Consider the following 19,438-nt stretch of genomic DNA (forward strand, 5'->3'; position numbering starts at 1 on the left):
AATGTTTTGGATTCTTTTCAATTCTTTACGATTTATGTAAATAATATTTAGCTTTACCAGTTCGATTGATGAGGTTTTTGAGACCCGCTTGTGTGCTTCAATATAAGCAAGCAATCTGATCTTTTGTTAAAAAAAACTTTATAGTTAACATGATCATGAGTGTGGATTTGGTTATTTGATTATGGGACTTGTAATCACCGGTATTCTTTCTTGTACCTTGTTTTGTAAATACGTTTGTTTTCTTACAGGTATCGTTCAAGGAGGCACCTTGCCCTACATTTGCACTCAGATCGTGACTATTGTGGATCAGGAACAGAATAAAGTTTTATGGACGCCGCTGGGCTCTCCGTAGTGGGTCTGAGGCTGTCCTTTCTGTGTACTGCCTCTCTCCCAGAACTTACAAACACTAGACGTTATACACACCACATGCAAAGGTACACTAACACAACGAGCATCACGTTAATATAGTGATTTTCTTTTTCAAAATTATTTTTTATTACATTATAAATTGTAACAGTCTCTTTGTATATATATGCACCTGTATGTATGAGTGTGTGTGAATGTGTGCGCTTGCTCGCATGTGTGTATGAACGATATAGCACTGAAGTATTTGTTAGTTTTCTTTGGTCTTCCTGATGGACCTATAATGTTTAGCAATGCTGCATTTAAGACACCCGTTTACAGAGCAGTGAGTCGGTGATGTGTTAATTGTCTGTCTGAATGTGTACTCTCCCTAATGAAGTGTAGACCCCTGCCCTAAAAAAGCCCCCTTATTCAGTTTTACCATAACGGTATGCGTGTCAGCCTCCCACGTTTTGCCATATAAGCTCAAGGACTCGTGTGTAAGAGTAATGTGTGTAGACGTTTAGATGTCAGTGAGTGTGGATTTGAATCGTATTGCTTATGTATCGAGCCGAGACGGACAGCAGCTAAGCGGTTTCTACGGGCCAAATGGGAAGTGCCTTTGGAGCTACACAGAGCGAATGACAATGGCACGAGGTTAAAAGTCTGGTATTTAAAAAGTTAAACTTGTCAGATTGCACTCCAGGGCTAGACAGACCACTGTGTTCTATGAGATCTTTTAGCATTCTCATAGCAGAGCATATATTTAAAGAGAATATCCGATGTAACTCTTGTACTCGCGCATACGAACTGAAGTACAGGCACACGCTTACGTGTATGTATGCAATTATATCGAAATATATTTACTGTATTTTTACTAGGCTTGTAGGCCTAGGGGAGTGTGACAGAGCAGTCATGTCTTAGCAAAAATGTACGTGCGAGTGTGTGTGTGAGAGAGGGAATGCATGTGTTTTTGTTTACGTATGTCAGTCAGTCACTTTTATATGTAATATCCACTAATAAACATCATAAAGTGCTATGATGTGACCTGAAACCTGTTGAAATGTTAGTGTTTTTTCATTTGCTATTTAATTTCTTTATTCTTTTTTATTAAAGAGGCAAGTTATGTCTCTAATGCAGACCAGTAGCCTGACTATTCATGTTGTGCCAAAAAAATCCAGTCATTTTCATTTCTTTTTTTTGCACTTCAACACTATGAACCCTTAACAAAAGACTGTTTGTAGGTTTCCAATATAGGATGGAAATAGGTACTATCCTTTTTACGCTAGATGTAATGTTCCTTTGTGTATCACTCATGCTCCACACATTTCATTCATTGCCTTTTTCTTTTTAAAAGAGAAACACTACATGGTGTCATTTAAAAAGGGATTTGTTTTGCACAGTTTTGTTTATCAAAGCAAGATCAGTCCATATGTTAACCATTGGGTTGAAATGAGACATTTGTTCAGTGAATCTATTGTCTAACTATTTTTCTGAATGGCTAGTGTACGGTTCAAATGAGAGGGATCCATCCCAACATGATTAAGTATGTAGAAAATATTAGAAGACAGGTACTGTTGTTTTCTTTTGTTATAAAATAATGTGATTTGTATGAAAATGTTCACAACATTAATCCAAGAATAAAAGTCATTTTCTGTATCAAGAATGTCATTAAATGAAAGAAACATAGTGTGCGTTTGATTGATGGAAATATTCATGGTGTTGCAGGGGGAAATCTGTCATAATAAGAGTGTCGTGTACTTCTCAAGTGCTCTTTCCAAAGCTCTGCTCACGTCTGTGCTAGAGTGACATGTGCTGTTATGTATTGCTTGCTCATCATTTAAGCTGATGCACTTCATCTAATCATGGGAAAGGTATAGTGGTAATTACTGGAAATAAGGTGAGCTCTCCAACAGTAACTGCGGCTGACGGGTGAGGTTTGAGGGAAGAGAGGCCGCACAGGGTCGATTGCTTATGATGTAACTTGGCAGGGTGACATTTTCTCATTTCCGACAAGAATTCTTGTCAAGAGGTTCAGAGGACACGAGTCGTCATGTGGGGGAAATAATACAGCCAATTTGTTTGAACATCAGTTGATGGGTAGAACATCATAATGCTCTTTCTAATTTGTACATTTTGTCTTGATGAATTGCAAATCATCGGTTGTTTTGAATCCCTAATGACTGTCATTCCACACCTGTGTGACTTTCTTTGGTGAAACAATATTTTGAAGAATGTTGGGAACAGCATGGCCACCATTGACTATAATCCAAGTTTTTATAGATATAGTGCTGTTGAAAGAAAGTCCATACAGTAATCGTGTTATCACAGCATAGATTTACAAAAATTGATTTTTTTTAATTTATGCAGTGTGTCGGATTAGAAATACAGAATGAAATTTTGAATTGAATTTGTCCTTTTTGGAGCTTGACAGCTGTGGACGCTAAATATACATAAATTTATGTATTTCAAATAACATTTTTCATGCCAAGTATATTGCAAATCAATTAACGCTTTATGTACTTATTTAAAATACCACGTGATTGTACTTTTGGTTTACAAAATTTTGAATTGGTATACTTAAAGATGAGGTAACTGTTTCTGCCAATCTCGTTATTATTGAGTACCTATACTCTAGTATTGCATGCTTTGTATTTTCGAAGAGAAAATGTCGAGCTCCTGGAGTCGTGCAGGGGGTGGAACTACAGCACGAGCACACAATACATCATCGTATTATCCCTGCATAACTGTTGATTCACTATAAGACTATAAGTTTGTGTTGTTTACATTATACACGTACACGCTGTTTTCCAACTAAATACAGACATGACTCGGTTTGACTAACCATGTGCGGTTCAAGTCTGTCACCTTTTAGCACTTGGACCCCGCCATCTAAAGTGACTTTAAAACACATTTTAGGCTTAATATTAAGAAACACCAAAAAAAGTTTACCTATAATTTTATATCAATAAGTCCTAAGCGATATGTCAGTAAATACATGTTCATACATTTATACTATACTTATTATGAAGGAAATGTATTCAAATGTATTTGTTTTTCTAGGGCACACTTAAATACAATTTAAAAAAGATTTTAATCTATTTGTTCCCTGGAAGAAATGACATAGTCTTGAGTAAAAAAATATTTTATTGTTTTGGTTGCACTGTTCCTTTAAATATATGTGCAAGGATTATGATTCTTTAAATTGCTACAGATTTAAAGTCTATACATTAAAAATACTGTAACCTAACACTGTTTTGCTTCTTGTTAATTCAGAAATTCATATTTCAACAGCCAAGTGGGCCACCGGCACATGAATCATTTGTTAAACAGGCTTGAAATTACATGTACTCATGCCCATTATTAATGTAGACTTAATGATCATAATTTGTTTCTGCAAAGAGATATTAAATAATGTTTTATGCACACCAATTCTTATGCCATATCATGCAGCACAGAAGTCCTCAGGTAAATCTTAACTAATTTTCAGTTTTTGAGCAAGGTCACTGGCTTTTCTAGAAGTACTAAAGATGCCCTCGGCCATGCCAGGGATGATTATAACAGTCGTGAGCTCTGAAGTTCATCCTCATTCGGCTTGTGTGCTGATTTCTTGAGCTTCCCCTCTGAATTACTCGGTCACGGAAACCCCTAAGAATGCAGTCGAGGTGCATTCCCAAAGCAACATGCCCTTGAAGTCCCCTTACTCTTCTTTTAGAAAGGGCTCTGTCTCCTGCTGAGGTATCTGTTTCAAGACAGCTGTTGACAGCTCTTCTGAATTCGAGGTGATCTAAGAGGTAGTTGTGATCTTCTTGTCCGTACATTCATTGCCTGTATTACACTGGTCTTTCTTCCAGAATTGAAGTTCTCTAAGATCGTGAGCATCACATGAAACGTCTGTGATACTCTGTTAGTGGTCTTTGTATCTGTCGACTATGCCATTCTTTTACACTGTTCTTGTAGGAACTAAGACCTCTAAGCTGACAGCTGGCCACGATTCCAGGAAGATGACCGATGTGGGATCCTATTGCCCTCCATAAATAACACAGTTGAAGCCAGGTCTGCAAGATCCAGCCCTGACCAACTGGTGGCCTACCAGGACAGAAGGCTATCTGAGACCAATTGCAAAACCACTAGAACTATTTTCACATAATAAAATGATGTATTTTTTTAACTAATCAGAAGGACTACATTTTAATTTACACACTTATTGTTGTTTTGAGGCTGTTGTGCTGTCACATGGGTTGTGTATTGGTTAAGACTAAGGGTTTGTGTTAAAACTGTTTTGAAGTTGTAATGGATCAACCTAGGAACTGGATGACGTCTGATGGGAAGAGTCAGCGCCTCACTGTGAGCAAGGCTTTCAACCCCATGTTGCAACTGGTACACAAGATCAATTATTGAGCTCCGTCTATTCGTTTACTCCAACCTTGCACTTCCACTGCTGACCAGTAGGAGGAGAAGAAAAGGACAATTTGAGGAGCAATTTGAGTATCATGCAAACAAAATGGAAATCTACCTAAATATAGAACACACGCTTAACTATTGCCTCGTTTAATGTGCCTTGGGTAAACAATTGTTGTTTTTTGAAAAGTGTGGGTGTTTCATACATTTTCCTGTTTTCTTGTCGGTGTGAAATAACATTAAATAAAGCAAGGTTATAATTAATTATTATACGCCAAAATGATCTATTTAGAATTTCACCCATAGAATTCAATGCTTAGCAGGTTGGGTAATGATAAAATACATACAAAGGCCACTGTTGTTGAAGAGAAGAAAGAAAGAAAGAAACTGCCTGGCTAATTATTCCTCATCTGAGACTTTATTGTATTTAGAATCAAACATCAAATTTACAAACATCTGTAAACATATACGGTTTTATTAACCTGTTGTTCGGGAGTTTCGTGGTTTTAACCTTGCAACCTATGGACATTTGAAATATGTTTTTTTTATTAAAACCAATCTTAAGGCGTACTTTCAAGGTATGGTTTAATTATAGTTAATATAGCCTAATTATTAATACTATTATCATTACAACTAGTAGTAGGTCCCATATGTTTGCTTAGAACATAAATGCCCAACTAAATAATGTCTATACTTTGAAATGAGACCCTAACACAAGCCATTTTCAAAATATAAACATACATAAACCCGAATGAGGTGTAAAGAAGATTTGTTGATGCCTGTGATGTTTACGGTTGGAATTACTGTCTGGGAGATGGTATTACTTCAACCAAAATGCCGGCTGAAACTCAATCTTTTCTATGAGTTGGCAGCAAATACACTGTAGGCCTACGATATAGAACCCAGTCCAATCGTTTCATACGTATATCAATGTTTTGCTTCTGAATTCATTGCATTTTCCCAGTAAACTCTGTATGGGTATAGAAACTGTTTGGTTGAAATTGACCAACTCTCTCAGAATTGTCTAGACAAAACACGATGATAATAAGAGTTCGGTACCAAAATGATCTGAAAAATACTGGAAAATCTGTTTGTTATTGTGCATTCCAATGAATATCAATCCAAGTTGTTTTGGTTTCATTTAAGCCACAATAACACAATAAAAACATGTTAATAGTAATAATAAAAACAGGATTTAGTTCACACTCTCGTCTTCATATTGGTGTATAAGATTAAAGCCTTTCCATGTTCTCCCATCTTCACAAGCGATGCAGCAGTCTGCGCGTCTTTAATTCAACGCACTCACGCACGCACGCAGTTACAGACGCACGCATAACGTCTCCATCTTCATTATAACGGTTTGGCTCCGCCCCCCTACCTGTAAATCTCCCCAACAATCTGTGGAGCAGATCTGACTGACGGGGGAAAGTGAATGGAGACAGCGACATGTCATTGAGAGCGGAATAATCGCCCAAACGCCGATATTCGGTCAGGTTCTTCCATCGAGCCGAGCGCGACTACAAAGAAGAGCTTGGCTCCCAGCTGAATACTGTTGAAGACATTGATTAAGTTGGCGTTTGCGTGCGAAATATCGATTAGACAGCGCTGAGGCGACACCAGTCGCTGGATGGACGGCAAGCAAGCCGCCCGAAGAACGCCGTTTGCTCGTTTTTCTCTCCCAGATCCTCTAACGACAACAGAGACCGAACGAATGTCTGCTCGAAGCTTCTTTTATTGACGAAACACGGAGAAGGACGAGGAAACCCCCACAAAATGAAAACATCGTGTCGTCGTTAATGCGGATTTAAATGTCTCGCGCTGCTGAGGGTAGCGGACGCGCGCTTTCTCCTCAGCGTTCCTCAAAGAAAAACGTCGTTCAGAAATATTATTGCCACTGAAGAGACGCGGACACAGAAGCTGAGCAGAAAGGAGAGGGGTATTTAAAGCAATATGGCTGATGGCTGGGGTTGGGGGCGCTGGCAGGAGCTCTCCAACGCTTCTCCATGCTAGCCGTGCCAGATGGCAACGGATCCTATGGCGGCAGAAGCCCTAGAATGAGTAGTAGTTACGTTTTTAACAAAAATCCGGACTCTTCTGTCTATATATCGAAGATGGACGTGATCATCCCCTTCTCGCCAGACGTGCCCTGTGACAACAATGGTCAGCGTATGTGGTGGGCTTTCCTCGCCTCGTCCATGGTGACGTTTTTCGGGGGTCTCTTCATCATTCTCATGTGGAGGACCCTCAAGTACCTGTGGACTGTCTGCTGTCATTGCAACATAAAACATAAGGTAATTCGCATCTAGACTAAAAATGTACACCTGGGAGTCTCCGTTAAAGCACAATTTGCCGGATGAAATGCGAGGTTTTAACGGCATGGTGTTAAATAAATGGCTGTAGATTGGCAGTCACGTGAGGGATTCATTGCTGTGATGATCCGCGTGACAACATTGCAGCAATTAAGTGACATCTGAACGATCTCCACGCGATGATGCACACAGCCCAAAACATCTCAGTGGAAACACGGTTATAAATGAAAGGATTTAAGAGGTTGGTTGGTTAAGAAATTAAGAATTAATGGAGAGCCTTTCACACAGACCCCATATTTCAATGCACACGAACATTTATGAATGAAATGTTTTGATCGGTCATATTTTATTTGACAGTCCACACAACATCGCTTGAGCAATTCAGTAGTTTGGGTTGTTTACGTCTTGTTTCACAACTGTGTTCTTTGTGTTAAAACATGGTGTTTGGACTGATTTCCAAAGCTGGTTGGTTTGAGCCCATCAGGTCTTCTGAAGTCAAATGTTGAACAAGTATTTTAGCCTCGTGAAGAGATCTTCATCGGGAATGGAGCCACGATGTACATCAACAATGCAAAATTATGATAATCAATGCATTCACATGTGCATGTTGAATAACACAAAGCAAACCAGCATTGTATAACAATTGTATCTTACTACTCATCATTAAACCTCAAACCAGTGCATTTTATGCTGCAAAATAAAAACCTGTTGCTAACATTACATGAAACGTAGGATTTGTATTTATGCATACATTAGATTTAATAGCAATATGTGATGGATTCCATTATGCACTCAAAATGGAGCTGGTGAGGCACAATATGTTTGGTTGTAACAAGAGTTGCTTATCTTCCGGATATCTGTCATCTTTGACATATTGGCAGCAATCCAATGTAAATGGAAAAGTGTTCCCTAGAGAGAGACAATGCCAACATCAAAAAGGACGGGTTAACCGAAGCTTCATATAGGCTGGTTCATGTGGGATTTGAAGAGACAATAGCCAATGAGTTATAATTAACCACGTGAGGCCTGGATTCAAACCGTCAATACTGTTTAATCCCTATTAGCATCTACTGACTGAGATGTCTGTCTGGGAAGGACGAAATAGGCAGATTGGATTGTTTGTCGTCCTTAAAAACATAGGCTGTGAATATTTTCCTGTTTAAATTGGGAATGAATTATGCCCCGTCTATGTCAGTCCCTTCCCGTTCGGATGAAATTGTGTTGGACTTGTTATTTATTTAAATGAGAAGGGTTAATGATGTCTGTGAAGTCACCGGTCTTCATTACCATTTAATCACCTACATGTGGCACACTTCCACCGGTGGAGGTTGATGTGCGGTGTCAGTTTCAGCTGGACTCGCTGCTTTGCTGGAACGCTGTGGGAAGTTGTTAAAACACTATTAGGTGCGTGTCTGAATTTCTTGCTGTTGAATAAAACCCTCCCTGTCTTCCTTGGGTAAAAACCCACCGATTTTGCATCTTCAGTGTTTCTAAATATAGCTAGTTGATAAGAACGTTGGGCCAAGTGATGTCTCACCATGTCCCGTTTCCAATAAGAAATGATAATGGTGGTGTGGATATATGCTGGCACTTGTGTGTTTTCTGGTGGAAGGAGAGTCCAGAGGTGACTTTGTGGAGCGGAATTGACACACGGTTGCAAGGGGAACATGCTTGTTAGGAGCATTAAGAGGCTGAAACGTTATCTGCCGTGCTGCTGACTGGGACGGCAGCTCTTCCAGGCATGGTGTCAGTAATGGGAAGCTCGGCTTAGGCCGGCTATGTTGAGCAACCAGGTGAGACGGAGGGCATGTCTTAGTTATAGGCTAAAGGCTGATATCAGGCATTTAATGCCACGTGATCTTGTCTTATTAAACCACAGCGCACTATTTTAGAGCACTTGGTTTCGTTGTTTGTGTAGGTAATATCCCCTTGGTGCTGTTGCCACAGTAGGTGTGGTGACTTATTGTGAACTCGCTCTCTCTCTTTTTCTTGCCTGGGGTTCCAGCTAAAACACATGCCCTTAAATACTGTACAACACCTACTGATTCACATAGGGGGATATAGAAAATAAAAAGTTTTGGAAAACAACACGTATAGAGCATTATAAGTGATCTAGTGTGCGATTTCTTTGGCACTTGTTGCACCAAAAGTATTTGCACTTTGCTCCAGATTTGGCTGATGGCTGAACTATGGAAGTCAACTAAAAAAATATTTATTTTTGTGTCATGTTTTTTAATAAACTGCCTGCCTTTGGTTGAACAAACAGATAATTCCACCCTTAACTGTTGTTACAGTATGCCAGGCTAGTTAAGATGCTTAGTGAAATGCTTAAATATTTTACACTGTCAAGATATCAGATATTCACTACACAATTATCACGGCCAAATTCATGATAAAAAAAGCTGTTATACATTTTATTGTTTTAATATCAAGATTGTCAATACTGGTTTATTGTGACACCTGTGATGTTGTTTCTATATTTTCTTTTGGGAATCGGCAATCTAATTGCTTGCATGTCGTTGCATTTTAAGCTAGGATTTTATTATCGAAACTCAACATCACTTTTATGTCTAATTTGTAAGAACCCTTTAGTTCGTATCGGGTATGAATGGGACTGTAAATTTACTGCCTCTGCCAGAACGACATTGAGTGGTGAGTGAGTTTTTGACCATATTGCTACTCTACATATTGCCCGATGTGGAAAAGAATGTTACTGAAGCTGAGTTTAATATTGATTTATATTCCTTGTTTATTAAATCTTGATCTAAATTACTCAATTTCCACGTTTTGTTTTACAGAAAAAATAACACTAAGGTGTTTACCAGAATCCATTTCTCTTTAAAATAAACGTTTTGCTTTCCAATCCAGTTATTTAGTCGGAGTGCTGCATGACTAGCATTTTCCATTTAAGACACCCATCGGAGTTGTGCATCTCAAATGAGGCGTCTGTTATGTGTGACAAGAGACAACAGCTTAAAGATTAAACATTACAAAATAATTTTTCAGATTTATAACAGATCTTCGTTTTCTTAAGGCAAGCAGATTAGCAAAATGCCTTGTAAGTGGGATTGTTGTGCGCCTGTGTATCCCCTCATGCTTGGCAACGTGCCGGCTGCATTTGGGCTAACAGGCATACAGAGCCCACGCCCAAAGATCAGCTGTCCCTCTCACTAACACTGTAACACAATGTACCAGCACAGGGTACAAGCATGTATAGATTCAAGATGAAAAGCAAATGTATATGCTAGGGATGTGCGTTACGACTAATTTGACAGTCGTTTAAACGAAAGTTTGTAACCATGTAGTCGACTAGTCTAAAACTAAGAATGGCCCAGAAGGCTGTCCAAAAACTTTGAGTGCCTATGTAATAGATTTTATAGACTAAAGAATGTCGTCTATTTAACAAACTGTTCATTACCAATATTTAATGTAGCTAAAACAGGCATATGTGTTCCACTTTCCTTACGCTATGATCAATAATATTTCTGCATTTGCTGATGCAGTGACCCTGACTGGATTTGTGGCTGCGATGAGCATTTGTTTTGGCTGGTCTGTGCCTGGTCTTAAAATATATAGCCTATACAAAATCAATTTTATTTTCTCCTTAAGTCTGTTTTTTCAGACTCTAAAAGTTCAATACAATTTTAATAATCAAACTGATATCCTGAAACTTACCATATTTAACAACAATGATTTAAAAGTTATGTTTGGAATGTTTCATTATTTGTTTATTTAAATGTTATTTTTTTCTATATTATGTGTAATGTTAACAGAAGTAGCCTACAAGTTATAATAAGGGTAGGCCTATTGCCTATTAACAAACAAGATAGCCTTCATTAAATCATGTTGTCATTATTTATAAAACAAACCAACATGTGTAAACGAAAAAACAAATAGCAAGCAATGGACAAAAAGTACAAGCTACAGAACGCATTTGATCTCGCACAGAGCGAGTTAAAAAGCTGCTTATAAAAAAACGCATACTGCCCATATTAGGTATTGTAAACATACATAGGCTAAACACTTGGCTGCATTTGATTATGATGTAACGGATAATCAAAAAGATGGACTGCAGTCCGCGCTTCCTTCCACATTTCCCGCATCGCGGCAATAAGAACCCAATACAGTATGGTTACGCATGTGGCTCCAGTGAAATTATTATTATGCCTCTTTGATATGACATAATTTGCGTAGAACCTACCCGATTTCCTCCTTCACAACACTCCCACAACTTGTCTTTTAAGTTGTCATTTCTGTGCGTTCTGCAATTGGCACAAAGAAAACGCATGGTAGATCTGACCTCAAATTAAAACATTTTGTTACTGATGTACTTTTAAAGACTATTAATCATAATTTTTTCAAACATAATGGTTTAGTATGTAATTGAATGGGTTTTTAAACTAAACATTAAAATGAAAGTCATGTAAATTATAACATTTTTTTCAAGGAATTGACTTTTATTTTTTAATTTCGACTAGTAGGAGTTTACATTTAAACAACTAGTCGATTAGTCTCGCACATCCCTAGTATTAACAGTGCATTGTTAGTAGAGAAATGTAGATGCTTTTCTAAAAAAAGGTAAATTTTGGCCTATTCAGTTTTTTTGCAACAAAAGCATATGGATTGTGTAATATTAATCATCTACTGTTGAAACAGACAATCTGTTGTGGTACACAAATGTCAAAATGACATTAGGATATTGACAAAATTACTATAATAAATGAAATGCATACTAAATTACACCATAGGTTTCTTGTGTCTCTGAATTTACATATAATATGAAAACACAAAGATCTTTTAGATGTGCCAATTTATTGCTGTAGCTAATGGTGGATTATAGCTAAACGTTATTCACTTGTTAAGTGGCGACACAAGGAAAACCTTTTTCGGATCCAAGCATCTATTCATTTCAAGCGGGACTACAGCTTAAACGGCTGTTTATGAGCATTGTTTACTCATATTGCCTATTTTAGCAAAACATGTAGATTATTAAGTATACACTACTGTCACTAGGCTTAAGGAATCTCAGACATCAATATTCAAATAAATGAAAAATTGAGAGGTTAGTATTACGCTGTGTGGAAGTAAAGACAGGGACAATATTGGAAAGTATTGGAAAATAGAGGAAGTAGAGTTCATCAAAAGTGATTGTTTCAATGTCGCTGACAGAAATGATTCTGTGTAGGCTATTCGACTGACATTTGTGTGTCAGGCCTCTGAGTTCCTGCTGGCGTTCCAGCCATGGAGTCCTGGAGTTCCTGTCATGTGCTGTTGATATTGGCATGACATAAGCAAGCTTTAAACCCAGGCCAAAGACTGACCAGTTTCCACTGCTGTTGTTAGGACATGGCAACCTTTCACTATTTCAATAAATAGTTGCTAATCCATGTAAAATAATAGTTTTTGGATGTTGAATTTAAACAGTTTTCAAGCTGTCCTTGGCAGTTTAAATGAATTAATGGAATGCTATTAATGGAAACCTGTATTAAACAACGATATCCAAGTTTTTAATTTTCACTATTAGGTAGGTCTTAATTCCCCAACATGTAGACTTGAAAGTCTGATGCCACTATTTGTATTTTTAGATGTATTTGTTGTTGAATTTGAAAAAGAAAGGTTTGCTTGACATTCCTCACTGTAGCTGACACCAGATCTCAATAGCCGGTCAAAACCATTAGCACATGTGAAAAGATAGCAGGATGGTCATGCTTGGAGCACACAGAAGAGGCTTTTGTGGGCTGGTTCAGCTGCTGTTGTCTTTAAAGAGATTTGTGCGAGTGTAATCTTGCTGAAGTCAAAGCCACCATGTTCTCTCATCTCCGTTAACCCCTCGCTAATATTAACTGGATCACAGTCAGATGAAACATATTTTACCTTCATAGTTTTTTTCAGTGTGTCATTTACTCGAGGACAGCTGATTAACAGCACCATTTATTCATTTATTTTATCATCTTGGGAAGTAAACACAGTCGTTGGTATTCTTTATTTTTTCTCAATTATTATTTGCAGGGCTCCAGACTAACTTTTCTTACTAGGAGCACTGTAGACTCTGGCTGAAATTTTTAGGAGCGCAAGCCAAGAATTTATGGGCAGGTCTTAAATCAGCCTGCAACTTCAATTGTTTTCCCCAAAATAACTATTAGTGTACTGACAAATAAGTTGCTTGATGACCACAGATTTGGTTCTACTTATTTAGAAAGAGGCAGAGTTTACGAGAAGCTTTGTTTTTGATTGGTACTAAATAGAGAGACTGTTATCTGAATTCATTTAAACCAACAGAACTGTGCTTGTCAAAAAGTATATATTTAATTGTTTAAAGTGTTACCCATTTAAGCGAAATGAAAGGTCTCGTTGTTACGTTCTTACGATGATTTTAAGTACAGTTCCTGATGTTCATACAACAATATATGTAAATATAACGTCGTTCGTTCTTGCTGTGAACGGATTTGAAATGATCCAGTGCTGTCTCAAGTAGTCAACCAATAAACAACGTTCCTGAACTCCTCCGCAGTAAGTTTCGTTTTTCATATATCAAATCGTTCATCCTCGTGCTCAAGAAATCCGTCACAGCAAATAGCGCTCACGTTGTGTGAGTAAACTTGTCAATGACGACCTGGATTGTGCACGTCCGCGGCAGCGGGAAACATCAGTGAAGTGAGTATCACCTAAAGCCTTTACTGGTGGCGGGTCGGGTATTTTTCTCGTCTTTCCACATTAAATAAAAACTAGAAGAAATTTCAAATAAGCAGGTCACACATGCGTGAGTACTCGCTGTCTCCAAAACTGGTCAAAAATGTGACCATTTAGTTATGGAGTATGGAGCCATGATTTATATTATAAGGTGCTTTCAGGCCTTGAGAACCTGCTCTGCTTTTTGTATGACTTTGTTGGAAGATGGAAATTAATTCAAACCAAGAGGGCAGTCAGGGTCCTTCAGTTAGAGAGCTATATCGACATCTGTTCAAATGTGGCCCATGTGACCAGCCCCTCAGCTCAGCCAGAGAAAGGCTGAATTCTGATTTGTCTACAACTCAATGAGCTTTACATCATAATTGGCTCTTTGATTGGAGGGCAGTGATGCAGTGTGCAGGGGAGAGGAGAATCGAAGGTTGGAGGACGTTCTTGTGACCTTCACGGATGTGGGCTGTGCTGCAGAATCCCAGCGCTCCTCTGTGATTTGGCTGCATCTCTTTCGTGTGCTTGCGAGCTAATAACAGGTTGTGCCTCTGATGGCAGGCGGCACTTTTAATAACCTGCTTGGCTCTTATCATGCACTACAGTACATTGGTGTGATGAGAGAGAGTGCTTTTGATGTGCCTGCAAAGGTTATTCCACAAATGTCAGACTGGATACAGTGTTACTAAAGCATATCTCAATGGCTATGTCTCAATGCTAGCAAAAGCTTTGTAAATAGTCCCATACATTTTTTTTACGTCTAAAACTAATAAGCAAATGTAATAATTTCTTTCAAGGCTGCAGGGTAGTCTGTTTAAGGTAAGGGAGTAAGGTTAGCAGAATGGGTAGATTTTCGAATGTATTATGATTCATGACGTGGACAATGTTTTTTTTTTACATTTATTACTTACTTAACCCGACCCCACCCCTACACCTAAACCTAACAGTTTGTATATTATATTATACACAACTCAACACATTACATGCAGATACAGCTACAGTTGCTATTTTTTCCAAAAAGTACAATTATTACAAGCGTCTCTGTGTGCTGTAAAATTGGTGCCGTAACATAAGCTTCGATTTTGAAATGGCTTTGGCTCTCGTGAGTCTCCTGACTGGTAGCATCATTACGTGCGATTATGTTATGAATATGGCATTGTCTGGCCTGCTCCTGCTTCTAAACTGGAGTGTATACGGTAATGCATGGGTTCCTTATGCGTGGTTGTAGGTGATTTAAACCTAATGTGTATGATATCATAGGGTATAGAAGACTAAGAATGCAACAAGACCTGTTCGTTATGTTTTATACAGTTCTTTTAGTGTGTGTTAGTAAATGCCTGTGGCTGACTTCTATTTGCTTGTTGCGTGTTTATTAATCGTTGGGAGGTGGTGGATAGGTTTAGGGTAGGAGTGGGGTGAAGTGCTCTAAAATATATATTATTTTATATATAAGTACAATAGAATTACGATGAAAAAAGGCCTCCGCAACAGTGTTGTACGCCGTCAACATGTTCGTGTTATTTTTGTATGAAGTTAGGGAGCAGAGACTGCTAACAGCGAGTTCTGTTGACTGTAAAAATTCAGACTATTATTTTAACTAGGGCTGGGTTTTGATTCTGATGTTCCGATTCACAAGCTCTCGATTCGAGTTCATGATTATACACATTCAGCACCACATTCTGTTATGATTCTGGTCCGGGCTGGTACGCACCAGGCTTGTTAACATTCAACCTCTCTTGCACATCTTGAGAGCAAAATTCATTGCTTCACTTTAGATCTGCGTGAGTGTGAAGTCTCACGGTTCGGCAGGGATGCATAAAATGTAAGTGTTTCCAGCCTCTGTAATTCTACTTGGATTCAGGCTGTCAGCACCATGGAGAGCTCAGTGGTAGAGTTTCAGCAGCAGAAATCCAGCGAGTGAATGGTTTACTTGTGAAACACATTTGCTTTACTGGGAGGTGTATGGAGATGTTTGGAATGAGTGTCATGCTGAACATCTGAGCTTGTGGTAAACAAGCAAATGAAAATAGTGGCGCTGTTTTTTTTTGAAAGCACACATCTGTTTGCGCTGAATGAAAGCAGCTGCGACCTCGTCAGCTGTGGAAGAGTGTCATGTTGAAATGTATTGGATATAAATGGACAGCAAATGACTGAGTCAAAGCATGGATTGAGAAGACCGGTCTGTCCGGCTTTTATACTTGCCCAGCTACAGTTTGGAATTTTAAGACATGTGGCCTTTTTCAAATGTTCACATGCGCAGCTGTTAATGTTTCAGTTGTTAATGATAACATGCAGATGCCACTCATTGATTGCTGTTGTTTTGGGAAGTTTCTTTATTTTTAAACCTTTAGTGTTTAGTTTATATAAACCACAGCTCATAGTTAACAGTTTTTCTTTATTTGACCTAATTGCTAAAGCAAACTGGTTTCCAGGGGGGGACCCCAGGGGGTCTTTAGATGGTTTCAAGGAATAAAGATAAGCAAAAAATATACATTATTATTTCATAACTTATTATTGTTCAATATGTAGTTTCATTATTGGGAGTCCTTGGCATCATAAAGATTGAAAACCTCTGTGCTGAAGAATACGTCCTGAAACATTTTTTTAACATAAGCTAAAAATAGCTGAATCCATTTTGGAGAAAATGATGGAACTTGCCAAAAGCAGTGTTATGGCTTTGCTCTCTGCGTTCACAGTTTTTACTAAATAAAGGTTTCCAACATTTTCTAATGGTTTAATACATTATAATGCAGAAATTATTAAACCTTTAATAACTTTGATTTGAAAGAACCAGGAGCTATATGTTGCATCTACCCTTGGGTGTCTTTGCATTGCTGGCATTGCTTTATATGCATTTGAAAGCACCCTGTACATTGAGGATGATTTTGCATTCTGTATTGCAATGATGTCATTGGATTTGTTTATTCCGGTTTGCTTAGTGGGGTAGAGGAGCACAGCTGCTTTGCTGAGCATTGTCTCAAAGCAGTACAACTGTAGAGATGAGAACTGGCACACGTTCGAAAAGCCCAGCTTGGCCTCCCCACCCTCCTTTTCTCCTTCTTCTTTTCATTCCAGCTTCAAGTAGCCTCTTCCAACATGGTCCTTCTCAAACCTCTTATCATGACTACAGAAACATAAACCCAGATTCACCACATACCGGCCACCCCAGCAAGATGCTTTCCCCTTTAAGGAAACGCATGTCGACTCTACGAATAGAAGGCATTGAGTTAGGCCCAAGTGGTGTACTGCAACCTTTAACCTCTTGGAATAGGGTCAGGGTCAGTGTTTCCGAGGTCACTGGAGAAATTAACCAGCCGCTCTCGAATTACAGCACGAGAACGGGGCATTTATTTTCCCCTCGTAACCCAAGATGAGTGCTAGAAGCGGTTACACTCATTCAAAAGACTGTCCACTAGCATGTAACATGCACTTTAATTACCCGCCACACATTTTCAACAAGCCTCAAGCTTACACATCTATTTATGTCCTCTTTAGTTCGTTTTAAAATACATGCGGAGGGCCAAACTGCAGATTGCGCAGTCAGCTGCAGTGGTTGTTGACGTTAATGTTTTTACTCATAAACTAAATGAATAATGTCATGCTGTGTTAGGGACATGATTTAACTGTGTTCAGAAGCACTGTTAGGCTAATGCAGCGGCCGTGGCGTCTCTGGATAGGTTAGAAGGCTCTAGAACATCAATGGCGACATGCGCAGTCAAGGTAGCTTTCATAATAAAATTAACATCTCTCTATATTTAGAAAAAAAGATCTGAAGGGAGATTTATCGCTGTGTCAGGGTTCACCCTGCCCTCTCTGTTTTGATTTGGCAGGAACCTGGAGCTTGACATTTAGTCAAGGTAATGCCCTGTCAGAATGTACCTATCACCGTTAGCTTTAACACGCTAGCTTAGACAAGCTGCGTGGAGGTTTGTTCAGACTGCCAGAGACTGTGTCGCCGTGTATTGCTAGTCTTGCTACGAGGTCGTTAGAAGACGTTCCTAGCTTTGGTTGTTCTAGAAACATTTATAAACAAACCCTGAAGTAACTGACGAGAGACGGATGACGTGAGCTCCGCTGCTTTTCTCCTATTGGTAGTCGCTCCCGAAAGTCGCTCATCATTTGCATAATCTCCACTTTGTCGTATCACTAGACACGCCCACTTTCTGTCTCAAACGGTCACTGTCGTCGGAAGTAGCTGGCGCTCCATTGAAATGAATGACATCACCTCGTTTTGTTGCTGGCGGTCTGACCGGGTCTCATTCACACACGGCCTGAATGCCATCACTACTCGATGTACGACATATGCATCATGGGATAGCAGCATTCCTTGTTCTGTTCCTTCCTGTGACTCTTCCCTGAAAGAATGCCTTTTTTTTATGTGATTTTACTGGAGCAGAAAATGGGAGACTGAGGCATTGAGTCAGTTGACTGCCCGAGAGCCTGTATCCTGTCCTTGACCCCTCAGAGGTTATGCCCCCTCTGTCATATCTGCCGTTGGGAGAGGACTCATTTACTATGAAGAGATGTGGACTGCCACCAGCAAAAACAATGTCGTTTTAAGCCTTGTTTGATTTCTTCCAAGTTAAATAAGGCATAACATGGCTTAATACATTTTAAAATCTGTATGTTCTTGTTTCTGTGAAGGGAAAGCTGTGCAACCTGAATTCTTAATGTGTTATTTAAAGCTTTGCTTGTCTTTGTAATTGATGCTAAGAGTTCAACGCCACCGGCCTGACTTTGATGAGATGTTTGTTTTGAAGCAAACCGGGATTGCGTCTTTGTCATTGCAATTTTCTTCCCGGCTCTATCTTTCCCTTGTTAACACACAAACAATAAACTAAAGTAATCCAGTTTAAATGACAAATTGTGCTCATCAGCCAGAGAAATTGGTGGGAAATGAGGTGCCATTGTGCATGTTTAATGTATTTCAGAATTAAATCCAGCTCTCCATTTATTTTCCAGTCCTTCCTTGCACTGATGAATGTTTTTTCAGATAAGCTTTAAATGCACTTGATGTGATATGGTCGAAATTAACTGGTATTTCTCTTAATTCTGAATCAACATGAATACATTGTTATATTGAATGTACTTTAGGCAGCAATAGTTTCCTAAAGTAACAAGCTTGTCTTTAGATTTGTATTTAGTAAAACTGCTAATTGCATGACCAAAAAAGTAATGCTTACATTTAGACATCTGGACTATAAACACATCATGCAATTTCTTTAATTTAATATGTTAGCTTATTTTATCATTTTAGCTGTCATTAAGTGTCTAAAACCATTACACATAGGCAGTTCTCACAAATCAAAGAGATTTCATCCCGAAGATCAGCACAGATGTGCAAAGTCAGTTGGTTTTATCTGGGCCCAGTTGAATCTGTGTTTAAATCTGTTTAATTCTTTACTGAATTAGAAAGCTTTTTTCTCTGTGTGATGGTCAAATCAGCAAGAAGCAGGTGTACTCCTTCATGCTTATTACTGGAGTTTTCAGGAAAGCCCTAAAATGATGAATTGCTGCATCTGGTTTTGTTCCTCCCAGGATCCTACTTCAGGAAATACAGTGGGGCAAAAAAGTATTTAGTCAGCCACCAATTGTGCATGTTCTCCAACTTAAAAAGATGAGAGAAGCCTGTAATTTTCATCATAGGTACACTTCAGCTATGAGAGACGGAATGAGAAAAAAATCCAGAAAATCACATTTGTCTTTTAAAG

The 19,438-nt window shown here is 38.7% G+C and overlaps 2 protein-coding genes across 6 annotated transcripts in view; both read left to right on the forward strand.

Annotated features, from left to right (window-relative positions):
• Positions 1-2,008, forward strand: part of dlg5a (discs, large homolog 5a) — a 46,664-nt gene extending 44,656 nt beyond the window's left edge. For all 5 annotated transcript variants that reach the window (XM_079473352.1, XM_079473354.1, XM_079473353.1 and 2 more), the window contains one exon: positions 249-2,008. In XM_079473352.1, coding sequence (XP_079329478.1) covers positions 249-352 — 104 coding nt within the window. In that variant the 3' untranslated portion in view covers positions 353-2,008. The remainder of the gene's footprint in view (positions 1-248) is intronic.
• Positions 2,009-6,132: 4,124 nt separating this feature from the next.
• The window catches only part of kcnma1a (potassium large conductance calcium-activated channel, subfamily M, alpha member 1a), a 151,784-nt gene continuing 138,478 nt past the window's right edge, over positions 6,133-19,438 (forward strand). Inside the window, 1 exon segment of the mRNA XM_079473229.1 lies at positions 6,133-7,034. Coding sequence (XP_079329355.1) covers positions 6,747-7,034 — 288 coding nt within the window. The 5' untranslated portion in view covers positions 6,133-6,746.

The sequence above is a fragment of the Barbatula barbatula genome (genome assembly GCF_947034865.1).
Source record: "Barbatula barbatula genome assembly, chromosome: 14".
Taxonomy (NCBI): domain Eukaryota; kingdom Metazoa; phylum Chordata; class Actinopteri; order Cypriniformes; family Nemacheilidae; genus Barbatula; species Barbatula barbatula.